This window comes from Crinia signifera, chromosome 1 (assembly GCF_055691185.1).
Source record: "Crinia signifera chromosome 1, ASM5569118v1, whole genome shotgun sequence".
Taxonomy (NCBI): Eukaryota; Metazoa; Chordata; class Amphibia; order Anura; family Myobatrachidae; genus Crinia; species Crinia signifera.
Window position 1 is genome coordinate 72,260,547 of NC_139217.1, and position 21,425 is coordinate 72,281,971.

Genomic DNA, 21,425 nt, shown 5'->3' on the forward strand with positions numbered 1-21,425 from the left:
CATTGTAATGAAAAAGGTCAAATGCAAAGACGCTCGGCGCTAGAGTCATGCCGCAGCATGATGAGACTAGAAGGGCTGTTTAATGCGTAAGGAGGCTACATGGACACATCTGTAATGTATTGGACATCTTCCAATAGAGTGCAATGAGGTGTACACAAAGTACCAATAGAGCGCTGCTGTGTGATGTTGGGTTTATATCAGATACTATAAATAGGGGCAGTTAACACGTTAACATTGCTCCATATATCTCTAACCTCATCTCCATTTATAAACCCTCCCGTCCTCTACGGTCGGCTGACGACTGTCGTCTCTCCTCCACCCTGATCACTGCTTCCTATGCTAGAGTACAGGACTTTGCCCGTGCTGCACCCCTTCAGTGGAACGCACTCCCTCGCTCCATTAGACTCTCCCCGACCTTGCAAAGCTTCAAACGGGCACTGAAAACTCACCTATTCATCAAAGCGTACCCTTCCACTGCATAAACCAGATGGTTCTCCGACCTCTTGCCTGTTTACATCCTGCTATTTAACCACCACCCACTTGCTTGCACCTCTTGTAATCTCACTTTTTCTCACTCTTGTAATCTTCACTTGTAATCTGTCTGTCTCCCCTTCCTACTAGATTGTAAGCTCCTCCGAGTAGGGCCCTCTTCCCTCCTGTTGTCAAAGCCCTCTTCTCTTCACATTTCACTCACAGCTCTCCTATACTCAAACACTCAGTGACCATCTTCGTCTGCATACTCATCTCCATCATTGGCATCTAGCCTCTAGTTGTATGTTGATTGAGTCCTCACTACTTATATCCAAGCTGTAATGTGTATTGAACTGTGGCGCTCTTTATTTGTACTGTATTTTTGTTATTTATTCAATGTAATGCCAAGCTTTGTCTCCCTGTATTGTTCCTTTGTACGGCGCTGCGAAACACTTGTGGCGCCTTATAAATAAAATTATAATAATAACAACACTATAAAAACCAAAAGATTTCAATAAAATCAATATTTACTATGTATACACATCTTAAAACTAATATTGAAAACAGAAGTATACTGACCCTATTTGTGTGTTATATATATATATATATATATTTTTTTTTTACATTTGGAGACCCCCTCTCATACACCTTTCACAAAGCTGGGTTTCTGATGTCAGAAGGGGTGCGGAAGGTCGGTGTGTCATCAGGGGGGATGGTGCCTACTACCTATAGTGAGAATGGCACACTGCACAGCAACCCAGGTCCAACCCGAGATTAAACCTTTTAACACTGGTCGGAATGCTGGGTTGCTGGACCTGTGTAATTTCAAAAGGCCCTTTTAAACACTGCACGTCGACCTGGGTTATTTGTGCGAAGTGAAAGAGGTATAGAAAACAATATAGCCCATTTGTGTGTTCGTTGGCCACTGGAGACACAATTGCCAGATAAAGTCACAATTATGTACATCCCATGTCAGCGAAAAATGTACAACACGCAAAAAAAAACACCACCAAAAACAAATAATTCACAAAAAGAATCGAACACATACAGTTAAAATTTTTCGGTCATCCTCTTTGAGAATACTGAGCAGAATTTCCACCAGAGAGGATATAAAGGAAGTTGGAACATTAGGCATGATGAGTATTTCTTGTAAGACAGCAAGAAGACGTTTCCTGGTGAGAATAAAAATGCATCAATTCCATAGACACGCAGTTAACCTTAAATAACACATAACTGGCATCTGGTACCTCTGGACTTCCCTGCATTTTATTTACACTGATCCGCATTTCTTACAGACCATACAAATAGTGTAACCCCGTTTCAGTAGAAAATGCCGACACCCTTTGAGCGATGCAAAACTAAATGTTCAGGCTAATCCTGCAAATCCAGGTCTTGGAGGCTTCAATCCCAGTGTTTCTTGGGCAAACACCTCAGGATCCCACAGATCCCAGAATTGGGCTCCCTAGTGCAAACTGCATGGTGAATGGTGCAATATAGCTGTGAGACGAAGCCTCTATTTAACAGGTGCTACTACATTAATATTCCATAGGGGTGGGACTTCTGATAAAGGAGTGATCAGGAAGAGGGAGCAAGCAAAATAGTAGAATTGTAGGAATTAATAAAAGCTGGTGAATGGGAGTCCTTGTCTACCCGGTAGCACCTGAAACATGTATGGGCCACGAAAGGTGGTTCAACAGTGTCGTCAAAGGGAATAATTAAATTTGGAGTACAGAAAAAGTATTCCACAGACTAATAGTCCTATCACTAGGACTGTTATTTCATAAGTGCCTCAATATGGGAGTGCTTCATCTGTACTCTAAATTGATTTGAAAAACAATGTTTTTCTGTGTGCTCTTCATTGGCAGTTACTTTCTTTAAAATCTAATTTAATATAAAATATACCATAATACTTAAAATCATTCCCTTCACATTTACCAAATACATGTAATGCTTTGGAAATGCTTGTGCTATGAAAGATGTAACAGAGGAAGTTAACCAGTACACAACTTAGCCACAATGACCTACCTTCCCCCCTCCTCACTGGTATCCAGGCAGCCTATGATATAAATCAGCTGCTGCCCTATGAAAGCTTTAGTCATCAGCTCTTCAATTTTGGCCATGTCTGTTTTCTCTTCTTCTGTGAGAACAGGGAGAGTCCGTAGATAACTGCAAAAAGGTAAAAGGTTGGCTTAGAATATAAATAAAAATATCTCAAAAAAGAAAATAGGATTTTTTATACCTACCAGTAAATCCTTTTCTCGGAGTCCATAAGGGATACTGGGGGGATTCACTTAGTACTATGGGTATAGATGGGGTCCAAAGGAGCCTGTGCACATAAAAGTTCAAATAGGGTGTGCTGGCTCCTCCCCTCTATGCCCCCTCCCACAGCTCAGTCTAGGTAAAACTATGGCCGAAGGAGGAAGACATACTTAGGAGAAGTAAACTTAAGATACAAGTGGTGACACAAACAAACCAACACACCATTCATAACTGAAAGCAACAAACTGTTGTAATAACTTGCAAGACAAGTTTCAACTCCACCTGCAGAATGGGGAACCACTGAGGACGGCGCCCAGTATCCCTTATCATTCATAAGGGATACTGGGGATTCACTTACTATGGGGAGGTCCCAAAGCTTCCAGAATGGGCGGGAACGTGGTGAGACGGTTGCAGCACCACCTGCCCAAACTTTGTATCCTCTTTGGTCGGGGTAACAAACCTGTAGAATTTAATGTGTTCTTCCCAGACCAAGTAGCAGCTCAGCAAGTTGTACGGTCAACTGTATCCAGCGAGCAATTGACTGCTTTGATGCAGTACAATTCTTTTTGTGAGCATCATAAAACACAAAAAGGGAGTCAAACTCCCTAGTCCCAGCCATCCTTTTAAGATCAATCTTTAAAGCATGTACAATATCCAAAGATTTTGGAATGGACGTGGTACCAGTTGGAACCACAATTGGCTGGGTAAGGTGAACTGCCGAAACCACCTTTGGCAAAAACGGTGATAGAGTCCTGTGCTCCGCTCTGTCCTATAAAAACTTCAAATAGGGGGACTTACACGACAAAGCCCCAAATTCGAAGACCAGTCTAGCAAAGTCCAAAGCCACAAGCATGACCACTTTCCAAGTAAGGAACTTATCCTCAACGCAGTCCAAAAGCTCAAACCAGGAGAACTACAAAAAAGGTCAATACCACAGACAGGTCCTGCAGAGCCGTAGGAGGTACAAAAAAAAAAAAAAAAGGCTGGTTGTACAGAACGGCTTGTAAAAATGTCTGAACCTCCGGCAACAGAGCAAATCATAGGAGAACATAGTCTTCCTTCATACCATGACACATATCTCTTCCAAAGCCGATGATAGCGTCTGGACGTCACCGGCTTTCTAGACTGAATCATGGTAGGGATCACGTTTCCCGGAATACCCTTCCTGGCTAAAATCGGCCGCTCATCCTCCAAGCCGACAAACAGTCATCGTAAGCCCGGATAAACAAACGGCTCCTGCTAAAGATTCCTTTTCAGCGGAAGTGGCCAAGGTTCATCCACAAACATGGATAGAAGATCAGCGTACCATGCCCTTCGTGGCCAGTCCAGGGCAATCAGAATTGCTTGCACCCTCTCCATCCTGATTTTGTGGAGTACTCAGGACAGCAAAGGAATTGTATGGAATACGTATACCAGCTGGTATGACCAAGGCGTCAACAGTGCATCCACTGCCACCGCCTGAGGGTCCCTGGTCCTGGCACAGTAAAGGCAAAGCTTCTTGTTGAGCCGGGACACCATCAAATTGGGATACGGTTATAGGTCGACATGCAGGAAGGTCGACATGAGCATTAGGTCGGCATGGGGTTTTTCACTTTTTTTTTGAGCCGATGTGCTGACAGGCGGTATTTCATGCCCTACCATAGTCTAGGGCAGTGATTTTCAACCTTTTTACCTTGCGGCACACTAAATAAGATTTTTAAATTGCCAAGGCACACCAGGAGATCTCCACAGGGCAAAACACATTGGCCCCCACAGGAAAAAACCCAAACCGATTGGCCCCCATATAAACAAAACAATCACACTGGTCCCCACAGGTAACAAAAATTAAATACATTGGCCCTTTACATGAAAAGAGACCAATAAATAACAGTTGAACTGGTGGTGACTGTAAACTGGTTTGGGCATCTCTAGATCTGGGGGCACACTTGAGAGCAGCTCAAGGCACACTAGTGTGCCACGGCACAGTGGTTGAAAAACACTGGTCTAGGGCGTGGTGGGAGAAAAAAATAGTGTGCCAAGCATAGTGAGCCATGTGAGGGGACGTGGTGCTACGTTTCAGTGTCCACGTCGATTGTGTCAAAATTCGGGACAAAAAAAAAGTGATTAACCCAATGTCGACCTTTTGACTGCTGACCTTCCCCATGTTGACCTAATGCTTGTGTCGACCTTCCTGCATTTCGACCTAATGGTGTCGACCCCATCAAATCTATGTACAGACAACCCCACCGGTTCGTGATCAGCTGGAACACCTGTGGGTGGAGACTCCACTCCCCTGAGTAAAGGTCGTGGAGAAATTCTGCCTCACACATGCCTGGAATAAAAATGGTCAAAATGGCCCGTGCATGCTTTTCTGCCCAATGGAGGGTTTTGGAGACCTCCCGCATGCAGGCCCTGCTTTTTGTCCCTCCTTGATGATTGACATATGCTACAGCTGTAGCGTTGTTGGAATGCACCTGAATCGTCTGATTAGGAGCAGATGGGAGGCCTGAATTAGAGCCTTGTAAATCTCCAGGATGTTGACTGGAAGGAGAGACTCGTGGCTTGACCAACTGCCCTGAAACTGTACCCCTGGGTTACAGCTCCTAGGCCTCTTAGGCTCACATTCGTCATTAAAAGGACAACATTTTGGATCCCAAACTATGGTCCCTCCAACAGGTGGACGACTGACGTCACTGGCGCCAGAGAAACTGAGCTGAGCCGTATCAGCTGATGCATGTGTAGGTGGGAGCCCACCATCCAAATGAAAACTCCTGGCGTGGAAACGCCCATATTGTATGGCCTCTTCGGACACCACCAACTTTCCCAACAGGCGGAAACAACTTTCCGTAACAAGGAATCCTGGCAGGAAAGACTGCAGATGGGACCGAAGAACAGCAATCACGCCCCCACCTCTAGTTCCCCCAGGGACTGAGGTATGGCATCAGGCTGAAGATTTGGAGGAGGCAGAGCCAGTACTCTGCTACTGTTAGCTGGCCGCGGTGGGTCTACGCTGTTTTCCCCTACCGCCCCTGGCGGCATTGGAGGCACCCCTGGGCTTATGCCGAAAGATGCCCCCGCAAAAGTACTCCAATGGGGGAGTTCGGAAAGGACCATGTGACATCCAAATCCAAGAGTCCAGTTCCCCTCCAAACAACCACTTCCCTATAAAGGGAAGTGCCTCTACACTCTCTTTGGATTCATCATCAGCCATCCACGTGATCAGCCATAATGATCTGCGTGCCGAGACCGCCATAGTGGAGGTCCTGGCATTAATGATGCCGACCTCCTTAAAAAGATATCAAAGGACACGTGTGGAATCCTGCATGTGTTTAACAAGGGTTGTCATATCAACCAGGGCCTTTCCACCCACCAGGCCTGTGGGACGCACCAGCAGCAATGTAAATAGATTTTAACATGCCCTCAATCCTTCTATTGGCCAGATCCTTCAAGGCAGCCGCCCCAGGAACCAGCAGGACTGTCTTTTTTGACAGGTGTGAGACCGATGCATCCACTGCTGGAGGGATTTCCCAAACCTTTCTGCCCTCTGGAGCAAAGGGGAAGATGGACACTAGACGCATGGGAATCTGGAAATTTTTTAACCGGGATGCCCAAGCTTTTCTGAAAAGGTCATCCAAATCTTTAGAATCAGGAAAGGTGACACTAGCCCTTTTCTGTGTAAAGAAAAAGGATTGCTGCACCTCAGATTCCTCAGCAGGGATCTGTAACACATCTCTTATGGGCACAATAAGAGGCCCGAGACCCTGAGCTGAATAAACCTCTTCCAAAACAGGTTCCACCTTCCTCCTGCTCCTCCTCTGAATAACCTCTAAAATCCTACACTTTTACGGTACATTAACACCTGAGGAAGAAGCAACCCCTGAGGGTACACTGTTCTAAACTGAGCTGTGGGAGGGGGCATAGATGGGAGGAGCCAGCACACCCTGTTTGAAGTTTTATGTCCACAGGCTCCTTTGGACCCCATCTATACCCATAGTACTAAGTGAATCCCCAGTGGGGCAGATGTATCATAGCAGCGCTTATCGCGCCGCTATGATACTTCCTGCTTCGCCTCAATAGCGAGGCGAAGCAGGAAGGGACATCGACAAGATGTATTAACATCTTGTCTGCCCAAGCGGGGGAGCGTTAACTCCCCCCTTCGGCGATGTCCCTTTCTGGAGATAGCGCATCAGGTAATACTGATGCGCTATCTCCTGTCCCCCGGCCGGCCGCACTGGGCATGCGCAGGATCTCGCTGTTCACGCGAGATCCCCAGCGCAGCCCAGACCTAACAGCAGGGACAGCGCTGTCCCTGCTGTTTAGATAGGGCTTCGCCAGCCTGATGCTGGCGAAGCCAAAGCAGGCTTCGTGCGGAACGGTCAGCGATGCTGACCGTTCATACATTCGGCCTGCTATCATTTTGATAGCAGCGCCGATATGGACAGGGGCGCATAGCGCCCCTGTCCATTACCGCATTCCCGGCTCTATCATACATGGGGGAGAAGCGGTATCAGTGCACATAACGTGCGCCGATACCCCTTCTCCCCCATAATGACACATCATACATCTGCCCCAGTATCCCTAATGAATGACAGAGAAATACAGAAAAAAGACAAATGACAGCATTAATCCATTAAAGCATTAATGTTTACTGTATTTTTAAGTATGCTTCACAATGTTTGCCTGAACAGTCACAAGCAATGAAGAGTTAATCCTTCTAAAAAAATAATTAATGGGCAGAAGTTATAACATCGGCAAAGCTTAGTTGTCTTGTATCCGTGCAACTAGACCAGGAGAGTCTTTAAACATGCTTAATATTTGTTTTTCTTCTATGAAAATATCCAATAAAAATTCTTGGATATTCAGCCCTGGCAGCATATAAATAAAATGTATTTTACCAATGGTTTCATTTGTCCTATATAGTGTTTTAGAAATACAGCTGTACAGTTGGGATTCAGAGCTGCGGTACCTCTAAACATGAAGAGTTAAGGGTACTTGTTTCCTAGCACGGCCACAATCGTTACTACTCGTGTACCTTAAGTTAAGGTACACGAGTATCGCGATGGACCCGATTTCCTTTGAAATCTGGTCCATTTTGCCAGCAAAGGCAAAATCGCGTTCATCGCGTGCATTAACATGGCACGCGACCGATGAGATGAATGCGATTTTGCCATAGGGTTTAATGTTAAAATATTTTTAACATTGCAATCGCGGGCTCGCTACGCTTCGGGTTGCCGTCAATCGTAGGGTGTCGTTCACAATGGGGGCATTTGAGCCATCAGGGGGGTTAAAATTGGGGTCTGGGGACAATTTTACATTGAATCCAATGTAAAATAGGGTCCCAGGGACCCTATTCACATTTGAATCAATGTAAAAATCGGGTCCATCGCGTCGGTCACATCGCATGCGATGCGATCGACGCGATTTTTCCGACCCGATCAAAATCGGTGTGGCCGTGCTAGGAAACAAGTAAAAAGTTGAGTTTGGAACCTGCTGCAAGAAATTTTAGGAAATCAGTTCATAAGTTATTTACCTGCTACTTTTAAAATGTTTGTTAATTGTTTTTACTGCAACTATCCTAATGGGCTCTGTTGCATACCTTCACGGAACAGAATCAGTACAATACTTTGCACCTCCATAATAGAAAATGTTGTTTATTAACAGGTTCTTATATAGCGCAGCAAATTCTGTTGCGCTTTACAAATGGAAACCGTAATAAAACAAAGAGGGTAGTTACAGACAATCAAAATGGTAGGAAGGCCCTGCTCGCAAGCTTACAATCTATAGGGAATGGATATGTAAGGATAGGTGTTATCTATTGCATAATGGGCCACCAGTTTGCAAATGGCAAATAGCAGCAGATTTTGGACTATAAATAGTGATACTGAACTCACCCAAGATGGCCCTATTGAACTTATTTTACTTTAACAAATCTTACCTCAACAGATACTCCACATAAACAGCTGGCTCTGGTAATATGTGCTCTAGGGCAGCCTCTCCCTCATCATCTTTTGACTTTAAATATTCACACAGGGTTTTCCAATACAGAACATTTTCTGGGCTCAGAGTGTCCAGGGGTATCAATTTCCTAAGAAAGTAAAATTGACAGAATGTAGCTCAACAACAACAACATTTTTGCATTAGTTCTATGCCTGAAATAAGTATAAAGACTGGTGTGAAATACTGTACACCATTTATAGGGCATCTAAGATGGAATGTCACATAACAGCTACAAACAGAAATTGCCCCATGAAAGGAAATTAAACAGAAAAACCAAACCCACAGCTGTCCTCCGTGTATCTACAGATGGAGCCCCTCTTTTTCATTGCCGGCGCTGGCGAGAATTTCGCCGCTGGCGGAGAGGGACTCCATCAGACTGGGATGCGCGTCACAATCTCTCGGCGGCGTGACCCTGTCAGTCTCCGCTTCAGGGATGGGCAGGGCTGGGGGGGGGCAGTGCGGGGAGGTGAGGGCAAGAGTCGGCGGCGAGAACCGGGGGGAGCTCAGTCGGAACGGGGCGCACAAGCGTCTTGTGCACGTGCGCTACCTTCCAAAGGCTGGAAGGGGCTCGGGATTCTATCGCCAGCCCCTAACAAAGATGAAACGGGCTAAGCGTATTAATTAATTTAAAACAATATCTGGTCAATGCAATCAGCCACGAGATTCACATATGTGCCACTACAATGGAAGCACTAGCAAAGGCACATCAACTTGTCTCCTTACGCCCCAATTTTGCACCACAATTGTGGATTTTCAAAAAGATACACATGTTATGAATAACTAACTTTGCATGCAATGGATTTATTTAAAAAATATCTAATAATTTTACCTTTCATCAATGTTTTTGCACTTTTCAACAAGGTCGCCAAGAGAAGAGAGAGAGAACATTGCATTTAGTGCAGAAACGGCAACTTCTGGAGAATTCTCTACATCCAGGCGATGAAGCAACTCCAAGATGTTCCCCTCTGTATATTTCAGCCATGACTGCAGCAGATTCTTCTGCATAATTTCCTTCACTGCCACTAAAAGATGAATATTTTACAATTAATTTATAGTTCCTATATAATAAAAGGCTAACATTGCACCTCACGTCTATTGGGGAAATTCAAGCGTTGTGGGTGCCAGTGGTAACTAGACGGCATCCAATGGAGCATTTTGAGTGCTGCTCCATTCGGACGCGCACAGCCGCCGGGGCTAACATAACAGTTATGGTGTTCAGTCATTATGACGTCCTGGTAACTAGTTCAAGCAGAAAGTAACATGGAACAAAGTTAAGGCCCATACACACTGGGCATTTTGTCATTTGAGCTGCTATCAGCTCAAAAGCCGCCTAGTGTGTGTACGGCCTGGCGATGAGTGATCCCACATCGTCGGCCACCGCTCATCTGCTGGTATTACCAGCAGATGAGCGACGGGATGGAAAGCAATCTACCCCCGGGAAAATCGATTAGATGGGCAAAAACCGCCCAGTGTGTATGCACCTTTATCCAGTATAAGAATTGCAGTGCTCTGAATATCTCTAAAAAAAAAAAAAAAAAAAAATCACAATTTATTCAAATATTGCTAAAGTTTCTTTCAGGTCTAACATTTGAAGGACGCAAATATTTTAGCTATGAATTATTAGTGGAGGTCATTCTAGACTGAAATCTTTGTAGCACAATGGAGCGAATCATTAGAAAACTGATCATGTGCAGCCCACACATTCTGTAGCCTTGAAAAGCCCTGGTCATGTGATCTTACCTGATCTGTCATTCAGGCCTTGTTGCAAGAGTTTAACTCTCTGAGCAATGGTTAATGCTCTTAGGTGAACCTTTTCCGCCAAAACCTTTATTAGGGGGCAAAATAGACAGGGAGTCAATTTGCAAACCAATACTTAACATGTAATGCATACACTTTTATACTCCCCATTCCCAGCACTGTACATCTCTGAACCGCTTTACCCTTGTTTTACCACACATCACGGTGCTACAAGCACCACTAAGTCACCTGGTACGCAAGCTTCCGCACAAGTTCCTTCACATCCATGGTGCGACCCACAATTTTTGGCAAGGTCCTGGCAGATGGGGCAATACAAGATAACACTGCTCTCCGTACTTCTGCATTCAAGTCATTTTCCAGCAAGTGCATGTATACTACAAAGTGAAGGATGGATAGTTACTAACTTAATTTTGACTTTAACATGAGCAAAAAAAAAAAAAAATGTGAGAAGATCTATATGAATCCTACAGGAACAAGCCTGTCCCCCCCAGGCATTTTACGACAAGCACTAGTTCAGCATTGTGCTCTGCTGATGTAGTAGTCTGCCGTGCTTCTAGCTACTGTACAAGTTATTGCTGACAATTGTAATGCCGCCAGAAGTAGCAGCTTGTACAATGCCTGGAAACTAGGAAGAAAGGGAACCAAAAACATAACAAAAAAAATCTAAGCAATTAATACTCCTTTCACACGGATAAATATTTTAGGGGTTATAGCACATGAACGTGCAACAACCTGGGAAACTGGTCAGTGTGAAAGGGTCCTGGAAGTCTGTCCCGGTTCCAACGTGAACGTGAATCCCCGTTCACTGCACTGTAAAGGCGCCACTGGGAGATGCCGACATCTCCTAGCGCTGCCCCACCTCCCGATTATGTCACCGCCCGGCTTTATGCCGGGACAGGCGGATAGTGTGAAAGATCTTGCAAGCCGTTTCGCATCCAGGAGTTTGTAACTGTATTGCAATCGCTTTCCAGTGTGAAAGGGGTATTCAATTGTCTAAGTTCTGCCAGTTTTCCCTTCAGTAACAGATAGCTACAGGAACCTTAGGTGTACCAAACTTAATATTCTATTTTTAACAAAAAAAAAAGTTAAGTAAAATAAATATAAAAAATTACATTTTTGGGGATCATGCTTGTTTAAATTCTTATATATCCCTTCTTGTATTTTGGAAGAATCCTGACTTCCAGAATGGTAAGTCCTTAAGCTCTGTACACACGGAGCAATATGGTCGCTGAGCAATTTTGACTTAATATCGCTCAGCGACCAAACTGCTGAGTGTCCCGTTTTCATCAGTGACCAGCGATGATCGCTGATGAAAACAGAGTCATTGAAGTAGATAGCCGCTGGTCGCAGAAGCATGCTCCTGCAACCAGTACTGCGCTCCTAGCGACCGTCATCGCGTACGCACGGGGATATGGTCACTCAGCAACCATATCCCTGGCGATATTGGCTGAAATTGTGTACGGGGCTTTTCACCCATTTGAAATATGGTGCGTTGGCGGGATAAAAAACAAACATTCTCCCTTGCCAATAGGGACACAAAGCAAATATTAACATTGCAGAAGCTGTGGAGCAGCCTTTGGCATTTTTTCAGGCCTATCACTATATTAATATTAGTAGTCTAGCAGTTCTGATTTAATGACAGGCAAAACACTGTAGATACACATTTCACATACCCTTCTATCCGTAAAAATACTATTTAGCACCCCACATCTTTCAAAACCCATGCAGTTCCTCTTGCCTTCTGCTGTGGTGCTTCTAACACAGATCTGGTCTGCATTTCAGTGCTGAAATACAGACCACGCTGTGCTAGAAGCACCACACCCCAGGCAGGAAAGAGGAAGGGCACAGGCTTTGAAAGATGTTGGATTTAAGGGGAGATGGACCAGTGCACAGGTATGTCTAATAATCGATGAATATGAATAAATGAGTGTTAACGTCCACAGTAAGTTGATGGTATGAGAACAGGAGGTTCCCTTATAGATCACAGGTGTGGAGGTGCGCCCTAGAGAGTAAGAATATGTAGAAAGAAAAGAAGGAACGACTCTCTCTTTTGTTGGGGCACTCTTTGGTTTTGTGATTACGTATCGTAATCAATTGAAAACTTAAATCTGAGTTTAGAATGGTCTAAGATTAGATAAGGATGGGATATAAGATACTAGCTCAAAAGAAGGGGGCGGTTTTGGGGTTTTTACCACTAGTTCCGGCGGCTATATCGTAACAGTGTCCACGATTTTGTGGGTAACTAGAACCTGCGTGTGATATACAATAACATCAATCCAGTAACGGTATATATTGCATAAACTGTTAGAAAGTGTGAACCCTGTTTATTACCAGCTACCAACGAAGCCTTTAAGCAACAGGTTGATTGTATGACCAGAACCCCAGGATCCATCCTGTCCGTCACAGGAACATCTAGGCCCTAACAGCGTAACCCTTGACCCCAAAACAGAAAGACCCCCTCCCTGAAACAGGGACATTGGACTCAGTGGGACAACCGTATAGGTCAGGGGACAGGGCCAAGTGACCCCACTTGGGGAATCTTTACACAACTAACCTCTGCGGAGGTAGTACAAGAGGACACAGTGCCCGTGGGGCACAGATACTGTAGTGTGATTTAATACATGTCTATATGTTTGTGTGTCAACGTCTGTATATGTCTGTCTAGTACCTATTTTATCTAAAACCCAATAAAAGTTAATTTTTAGATACAAATAACTCATCCAGAGGTGGAGCACTCCACCCCTTTCTTCTAAGTGTGACTAGCATTTTCCCACTTGACTTGCACAGCCCCTTTCAATTATTTACCCTTACAGGCTTTGAAAGATGTAGGGTGTTAGACTGGGAGTGGTACTAAATCCCGACACCGGAATCCCAACTGCTGAAATCCCGACAAGGGGGGGGGGGGGGGGGAAATCGCCGTTCTTGCGGGCTCGCTGCGTGGGCTCGGTGCCTCGCTACGCTCGGCACACTCATTTATTCTCCCTCTATGGGTGACGTGGACACCCATAGAGGGAGAAAGTGTTGGGATTTCGGCGGCTGGGATTTTGAACGCCGGGATTGTAACTGCATCCCGTTAGACTAAACACTATATTTCTAATTGTTGCAGGCATTTCCAGGATTATATGGATCATTCAATGTTCTCTACAGGAATGATACAATGGTTACCACAGGATGCTTCTGCTAACTGCACTCAGTTTCCCATAAGAAGTTCCCATCAGCCTTGTACACAGAAGAATCTGAACAGTGGTAGGGTTTATAGATTGTAAGCTCCACTGGGGCAGGGACTGATGTGACTTCAAATATTATCTGCGAAATGCTGCGGAATATGTGTTCGCAATGTAAATATTTGGCAATAAATTAAATAAATATTTTCCACAGCGCTTCTCTTTCTCTGCACAGGGGTTTCCCTAGGTGATGTTGCTCCACTCATTTATATTACAGGAGTGGGGTGGACAATGCACGTCACTGTTTTTGGTTCTGTTTATTAGTTAAGCGGATCTGGCCCCAGGTCACGCATTATGCTAAAAGTCACCTGATTAATACCTCATTTCACTGTGGAATGGGTGGTGTTGTAACTGGGAATAGTGCACGTTTTCCAGGTATCCTCACTGAGGGGTAGATGTATGAAGCAGTGATAAGGTTGGAGAAGTGATAAAGTGCCTGGTACTTTATCACCGACCAATCAGCTCCTGACTGTTAAGTTACAGGCTGGGTTTAAAAAATAAAAGACAGTCAGGAGCTAATTGGCCAGTGATAAAGTACCAGGCACTTTATCACTTCTCCTCCTTTATCACTGCTTTATACATCTACTATAGAATCTCAAGGGAGGTAATTAGCTCCACCCGTGTATCTTGTAAAATGTGTCAGTAAGTAATGAGTGCAATTGTCAGGTGACCTTGAAAACATGAACAGTAGGGGGTACTTAAGGCCAAAATTTGGGAAACACTGCTTTACCGGTTACTGCTCGAATAAAGCAAAGGGGGTAGGTGATCACTCCTGATGATTAGCGCAACAGCCCACAAAACAATGCCACATAAATGGATTTCCTATCTCCCCCATCATTATCCTTGTTTAGATCCAAACTCTGTTTGTTCTGCATGAACTGGGTGGAGGTGACCATATAAAAGGATCATAAGGTGAAAAATGTTTTAGTATGTGGCAGATTATACCACATTGTCCACCGAAATGACAGCCCAAATTCATCACGGTCTCCATAATACACCGTGGCACATGTATGTATGTATGTATGTATGTATGCAATCTCTGAATATCTAAAAATACTGCCAGTAGAACATGAATAGCCCATATAAAAACACAGAATGTCAAAAATTACTCTTTAAACACTGACATACATCACAGAATTATTTTTTATTTTTTTTTAGAGTTCAAAACACTCACTAAGGTGGGTACGTCTGAGCTTTTAGTGATGTAACTACAGCAACCTCACCTATTCATAGTTGTTTTTGCAGGCTATATAGCAAGGATGGAACAGACAACAGAATCTACTCCAGTATAAACGCTCCACATTACGAGGTTGTAAAAACAATGTATAATGATACCAGTTCTCCATGTATTACAAAGCAGGCAGTGTAACTGATTCTCTAGAGATATGCTTATTAACATAATATTGAAGTGCAATAAAACTTTATTCTCACCATTGGAAACTGGACAGTTTACATCGCTCGGGTCCTGAAGCCTAGCCAGTGCCAGCACTGCTTGAATCCGCACATTGGGCACTCGGTCTGTCACCCGTATCAGCATGGCATCATGGATCTTATCAAACAAATCATCATCGATCTGAGCATTTTCTGGCAGATTTACCAATAGCTTATAAATAAGCTGGCAAACCCGGAACCTCACTGCCATGCTATTAGCTGTATGAGACTGAAAACAAAGATTATACAGAATATTCTTAAGAATAGATGCATTAAAAAAGGGCATAACACTTTCCTGTAGCTATGGTTATTAAGCTATTACCACCATGTAGACTCTAGACTGCTTTTTTATTTTTTGAATATGGTTGTTCCCCTTAGTAAAGCACCATAGAACATTCTAAATCAGTGGTTCTCAACCTTGGTCCTCAGGACCCCCACACAGTGCACGTTTTCCAGGTCACCTGCAGCTGCCACATTATAAAAATTCATAGGTGACCTGGAAAACATGAACTGTGTGTGAGGACCGAGGTTCTGAACAACTGTTCTAAATAAACAAATGTTAATAAAGGTATAAAATGAAAGGGTAACACTTCTGGTTGCCATTTTCTACCAAAAGCAATAGCTCCTGGAGCATTGGCATCAACCATGCAGTGGTTGGGAATTAGGATATGAGATATTCAGGTTGTTACGTGGATCTAGTCAATGCATCAGCCTTCTCATAGGAGGAAAAAGATTTAGCTATGAAGCCAATCAGAGGCCTCTCAGATTGTAGCGCAATTCTCCTGTGTCAAATATCACCTTATAGGTTGCCTGCCTTTATTTGGGACTAGGGAAACAATGAACAAACGACGCTGCTAAATTCTCCTGAGCTATCCAGATAATTAGCTTCACAACTCTCATCCTATAAAGAATTACACATTTTATCTTTGGTTACAGACAACCATGTTTAATTTGGAGCTGAAAGAGTTACCCCTGAGAGCAGAATGCACAGCCTTATCCTACCAGGCTTACAGTTCTGTCCTTGAGAAACAAGTTTACTTTAGACTATAGCATAGACTAAATATGGGTTGGGATCATTTGGTCTATTGCATTATGGTCGAAATTCATTAGGTCGAATCCATTAGGTCGACATGCTAAAAGGTCGACATGACTCTAGGTCGACATGGGAAAAGGTCGACATGATTCTAGGTCGAAAGGTCATTAGTTCGACAGGTCATTAGTTCGACATTGTCTATGTCGACATTCACAAGGTCGACATGGGGTTTTTCACTGTTTTTTTACCTGAATGTCAACACAGTCGACATGGACACAGTTTAAAGTGCACTGCATCCCCTCGCATCGCTCGCTACGCTCGGCACACTATTTTATTCTCCCACCACGCCCTAGTGGATGGTAGGGCATGAAATACCGCCTGTCGGCACATGTTGGCTCAAAAAACAGTGAAAAACTCCATGTCGACCTTGTGAATGTCGACATAGACAATGTCGAACTAATGACCTTGTCGAACTAATGACCTGTCGAACTAATGACCTTTCGAACTAGAATCATGTCGACCTTTTCCCATGTCGACCTAGAGTCATGTCGACCTTTTAGCATGTCGACCTAATGGATTCGACCTAATGACTTTCGACCATAATGCAGTAGACCAAATGACCGCATCCCCTAAATATCTGGCTAGAAATATCACAGACCAAGTTCTCCCCATATAGTAGATTACTAGGTGTGCATTTTTTTATCAAGTGAAACGGTCAGAAAGTTGCTCTATAAATAAGATTTACTGTAAATTCTTGTACATAATTTTTAAATAGTCAGGCCAGTCCAGTGGTTCCATAACTGATACCACAGAGTGCAATGGGGTACTTAAAGTGGTGCCACCAGGTGATGGTCCAGGGCGATTGTCAAATCAAATTATTTATGGCTCATGTGATAGGCAAAACCAATGCTGCCAATCATAAAATGTGGACAAACAGTAGCGCAACCCAGCCTACCATCACATAACCTAAGCCAGTGGTAGCCAACCCTAGCGCTCGAGAGCTACCAACAGTTCACATTTCCCATACAACCTAGCTGCTGCACAGCTGCACTCATTAATGACTGACACATTTTAAAAGATCTACAGATGGAGCTAATTAGCTCACTTGTGATTCTGTGAGGAGACCTGCAAAACATGCACTGTTGGTAGCTCTCGAGGACTAGGGTTGGCTACCCCAGCCCTAAGCTAATGATGACTGATAAGTACAATTTACTTCATATTATTTGCTGACTATCAATAGGAAACATTTGGCCTGGAATTAAACAAAATAAGACTGAACCATATAAAAGGCTTGCCACTGAACACAAATTACAAACATTTCTTTGAACAAAAATCAGTTACACTTGATTCTGCTACTTCTTTATAAGAGTATTTTCAGAACTAGTGTTCATTCTACAACCCTGCGTCTTATAAAACCTCCTCCCTGTCTGGGGTGTCACTTTATAATGTGTAAGGATGCCAATCCCTGGGCATTTTTTCAATCCTTGGAATCGGGATTGAAAAATGCTCAATCCCAGGATTCCCATCCCTAAAAGAAACCCGGCCCCTGTCCCCCACATTGACTTACTAGGGGGAACGGTGAAGCCAGGCAGGCGGCAACGGAGTGGAGGAAGGTGGTGGGTGTGATGCCGGAGATGCTTGAGAGTCAGGTGGAGTGTTCCGGCAGGGGAGGCACAGCAGTGCGGCCTGCACAGCATGACCTAAAACCAAGACACACTGCGCAGGCCACCCTAATACTGTCTGTTTCTAGTACAGTATGGTCTGCATATCAGTATGGAAATACAGACCAGCCTGTGCTAGAAGTACCAAAGCAGAAAGCGACACCGTAGGCAGAAAAGAGGAACTGCATGCATTTTGGAAGATGCATGGTGGTAGAATGAACACTAATTACACCATCCAATGTTGCATGCAGAGCATATAAATAGCACAGGTTATAGCTCCTGTGAAAAATATTTTATACAGTGCCAAAAAAAAAAAAAAAAACAGGAAAAAAACCTACATGCAGTGTATTGTATACAAATTAGGCCACCACTATACGCTATCATGGATAGCGTAAAATATAGTGTAAAATACACCCCCCACCCCCACAACAGTCTGGAAACACAGGAACACCCTCCCCGCCACTACATGGCCAATAATGGCCACTCATACCTGTAGAAGGAAATTAACTAAGTAATTGACAGGGGAATTTTCTTCATCCATTTCATCTTCCTCTTCATTATCAGAATTGTGAAATGAAGCCACAAACTTGGCCACAAAATCCATAACCCTTTCCACGGCTGGCTCTCTCCTGTATATTATTAAAGGGTACTTCAAGTAGTGAATAAATTCTTCCAGAAAAATGGATTTATCCTCAATCTGTGGAATCCAAAATAAAAAAGAAAGTCAGTGTCACGCACAGATCCCACCTAGGGAACAACTGGAGATAAAGGGATAGTCATTTCTGAAACAGACAGGTAAGTACGCAACAACCACCATTTAGATGAGTATTCGCTAGGTATATGCCAATTATGTCAACGACAATAATACTAATAATAAAATAATGCCAACTCAATAGCAGACAAATTGTGGTACAGTTGCCGACATCTCATCCTGGTTATTTGGGTGGAGATATACTACTACAGTGGTACTTATTCCACCAAAGCTCTTCCGGCTTCACATTGATAAGACGCGAATCAGGGAGCAATAACACCAACATGTATTACCGACACTGCAAAGCACTTTATGTGATCCACCAGTGGTCCTGAAAAAAGAGTTGTTGCCCTTGAAACATTATGTTAACTTACATGGCGGTTTTTTTGATTATGTACTCTTAACTGTTTTGGTGGTATACATATAGATAGTGGCATTTTGGTGGTATGCCTGGAAATTTTCCGGCTCAGCTGCCCTGCCACAGCGGGCTGTCCGGGAAGAGTTATAGGCATACTACGATACAGTATGTAGGTTGGCACCAGTCGTGCTTCAGAAAATGTTAATATTAAAACAATTAAATTAAGCAGGATCGTTAAATTATTATTGTACAAACAAAAAATATCCATGACACAAATCTCAATTGTATTTTGCCTGTGCCAATGCGATTTTAGTCATGAAATAGCCTGGCAAAGGGGCATAGGTCCCCTTTGCCAGCCTATTTTCTGAATAAGAAGCTGGATTACGAATAAGAAGCCACCTTCAGCCTTGTCCAATTTGGATCATTTTTGACTCGGAATCAGCAAATTCATTTTGTCCAACATGTTGCATTTTGCAAATCACCCAACACAGCCCGCGATAGATGACGGATATATGGGCCCCTTTAGATGCGGGTAGCTTTCAGCTGTTCCGATCGGCTTCAAGTTGATAAGTAGCAACATAGACCAAAGAACAGGATTGTGTTCCTATAAAGGTGCCCATACACGGAGCATTTTTGCTTTGTGATGCGCGCTCCCGCGGGCATCCCATCGCACAATTCAAAGAGTATGTGCTCCACTTACTTTTTGAACTAGGTCCCGATCGCATTGCATGCAAATTGCGTGTTATGCGATGGGAACCAAAACGCATGCAATTATTGCAGTGTGTGTGGGCACCTTTAGACGTGGACATCAACCATTGAGCAGCAAAGTCTCTCCACCCACCCAAGGGTAAATTACTGTAATGTTTATTCTAGCACCCGCTATCTTTGAAAACCCATGCAGTTCCTCTTCCCTGCCTGGGGTGTCACTGTCTGCTGTGGTTTTTCTAGCACACGTCTGGTTTGCATATCAGTGCTGATATACAGACCACATCGTGCTAGAAGCACTACAGCAGACAGTGACACCCCAGGCAGGGAAGAGGAACTGCATGGGTTTTCAAAGATAGCGGGTGCTAGAATGAACGCTATCACTTATCTCCTGCCCCTCAGTACCTCCACCTAGCAGTCAAGGTTCTGTTCAGCACTAATGCTGCTATTAATGGCAAACTCCTCCATGTCCATCCCAAGCAGGATCTTGTAATCATCATGTTTGTTGGTCCATAAATAAAACAATTTGTACATTATACAGGTATTATTTCTGCATTGTTTTGCCCTGCAGTAACCAAGCACCAGCCCAGGGACCCCCACAGCCGGCAGCAGTACCAGGGGGTCGCAACAAGAAAGTGCCTGCTCTTCTGGAACTACAAATCTCAGCATGCGCCCCCCTGGTGATAATGGGGTACATTTAAAGAACACTTGACACACACCTTATCGTAGGTAACCCTGAGGGCGGAAATGAGCTTGGCATGGTTCTGGTGCGGCTTCTGGGACAGGTCAAACACCTCCTTTATCTGGAGACCTTTCTTCTCCACGGTCATGTCTGCAACTCGCCCCACGGTGCTAATCGCTAGAGCAGTGAGACGCGGTAACGAACAGCGGCAGCAATCGGTCAGTAACTTCCCCCCGGATGATGGATCCCGCTCGCGTTCAAAAATCTGCGCCTGCGCACTGTCTGCAGCATCGCACTCAAACACCACGTGACCAGCGAGCGACAGCGGAGGACACCCTGCGCATGCGCACTTGTGAGTGACAGCACGTAGTACTCAGACTAGAGATGGGCCGCAAAACGGGTCAATAGAAAGAGCTAGAATGGAGTGATCGATCCGTGGAAAGATCCGTATCTTTTAGGCGACTCGTCTGCTCTCTTTGAAAAAAAAAGGGTAATTTGATAATAATGAAACATAATTTGTTTTACAATCATTTATTGCCATAAACGGTAAAATCAACATTTATTTTTTTACTTTTAAACAGTGAGCTGCAGTGGCAAACGCAGGATTTTCAGAAGGGGGTTTCCAGAGGGGCGGAGCAAAGCACAACGATGGACACTTAGGTGACCCAGTATATGCCGGGTCAGTTAAAGAATTATAGATAGTCCAAATGTATATAAATAATAATAATTATATATATATATATATATACACACACACACACCTGGCACCCGCATATGCCAACATTTATATGGGTCAGTACGAGAGGACTATTTTGTTACCACGCTTTGGTTCTAAAATACGGTTCTATAAACGTTTTATAGACGATGTGTTTTTATTATGGGATGGCACCAAGGCAGAATTTTTTGAGATGGTACAGTCTCTTAATCAGCTTGACAACCCGATAAAGTTCACATACAACATCGACAGTGAAAAAATGAACTTCCTTGATGTCACCGTGTACAAGGATGGCCACACACTAAGCTCCACCCTCTTTCGGAAAGAGACTGACCGGAATACGGTCCTCTACGCCACGAGTCACCACCCGCCCTCCCTCAAAGAGAGCCTTCCGATTTCTC

At 44.0% G+C, this 21,425-nt stretch overlaps 1 protein-coding gene across 1 annotated transcript in view; it reads right to left on the minus strand.

Moving 5' to 3' along the window:
• Positions 1–20,672, minus strand: part of NCAPG (non-SMC condensin I complex subunit G) — a 43,241-nt gene extending 22,569 nt beyond the window's left edge. Inside the window, exons 1-9 of the mRNA XM_083161670.1 lie at positions 20,347–20,672; positions 18,304–18,510; positions 15,120–15,348; positions 10,693–10,838; positions 10,447–10,531; positions 9,536–9,728; positions 8,645–8,794; positions 2,497–2,637; positions 1,520–1,643 (exon numbers count right to left, since the gene is read on the minus strand). Of these exons, the coding sequence (XP_083017796.1) occupies positions 1,520–1,643; positions 2,497–2,637; positions 8,645–8,794; positions 9,536–9,728; positions 10,447–10,531; positions 10,693–10,838; positions 15,120–15,348; positions 18,304–18,510; positions 20,347–20,457 (1,386 nt within the window). The 5' untranslated portion in view covers positions 20,458–20,672. The remainder of the gene's footprint in view (positions 1–1,519; positions 1,644–2,496; positions 2,638–8,644; positions 8,795–9,535; positions 9,729–10,446; positions 10,532–10,692; positions 10,839–15,119; positions 15,349–18,303; positions 18,511–20,346) is intronic.
• Positions 20,673–21,425: the final 753 nt, after the last annotated feature.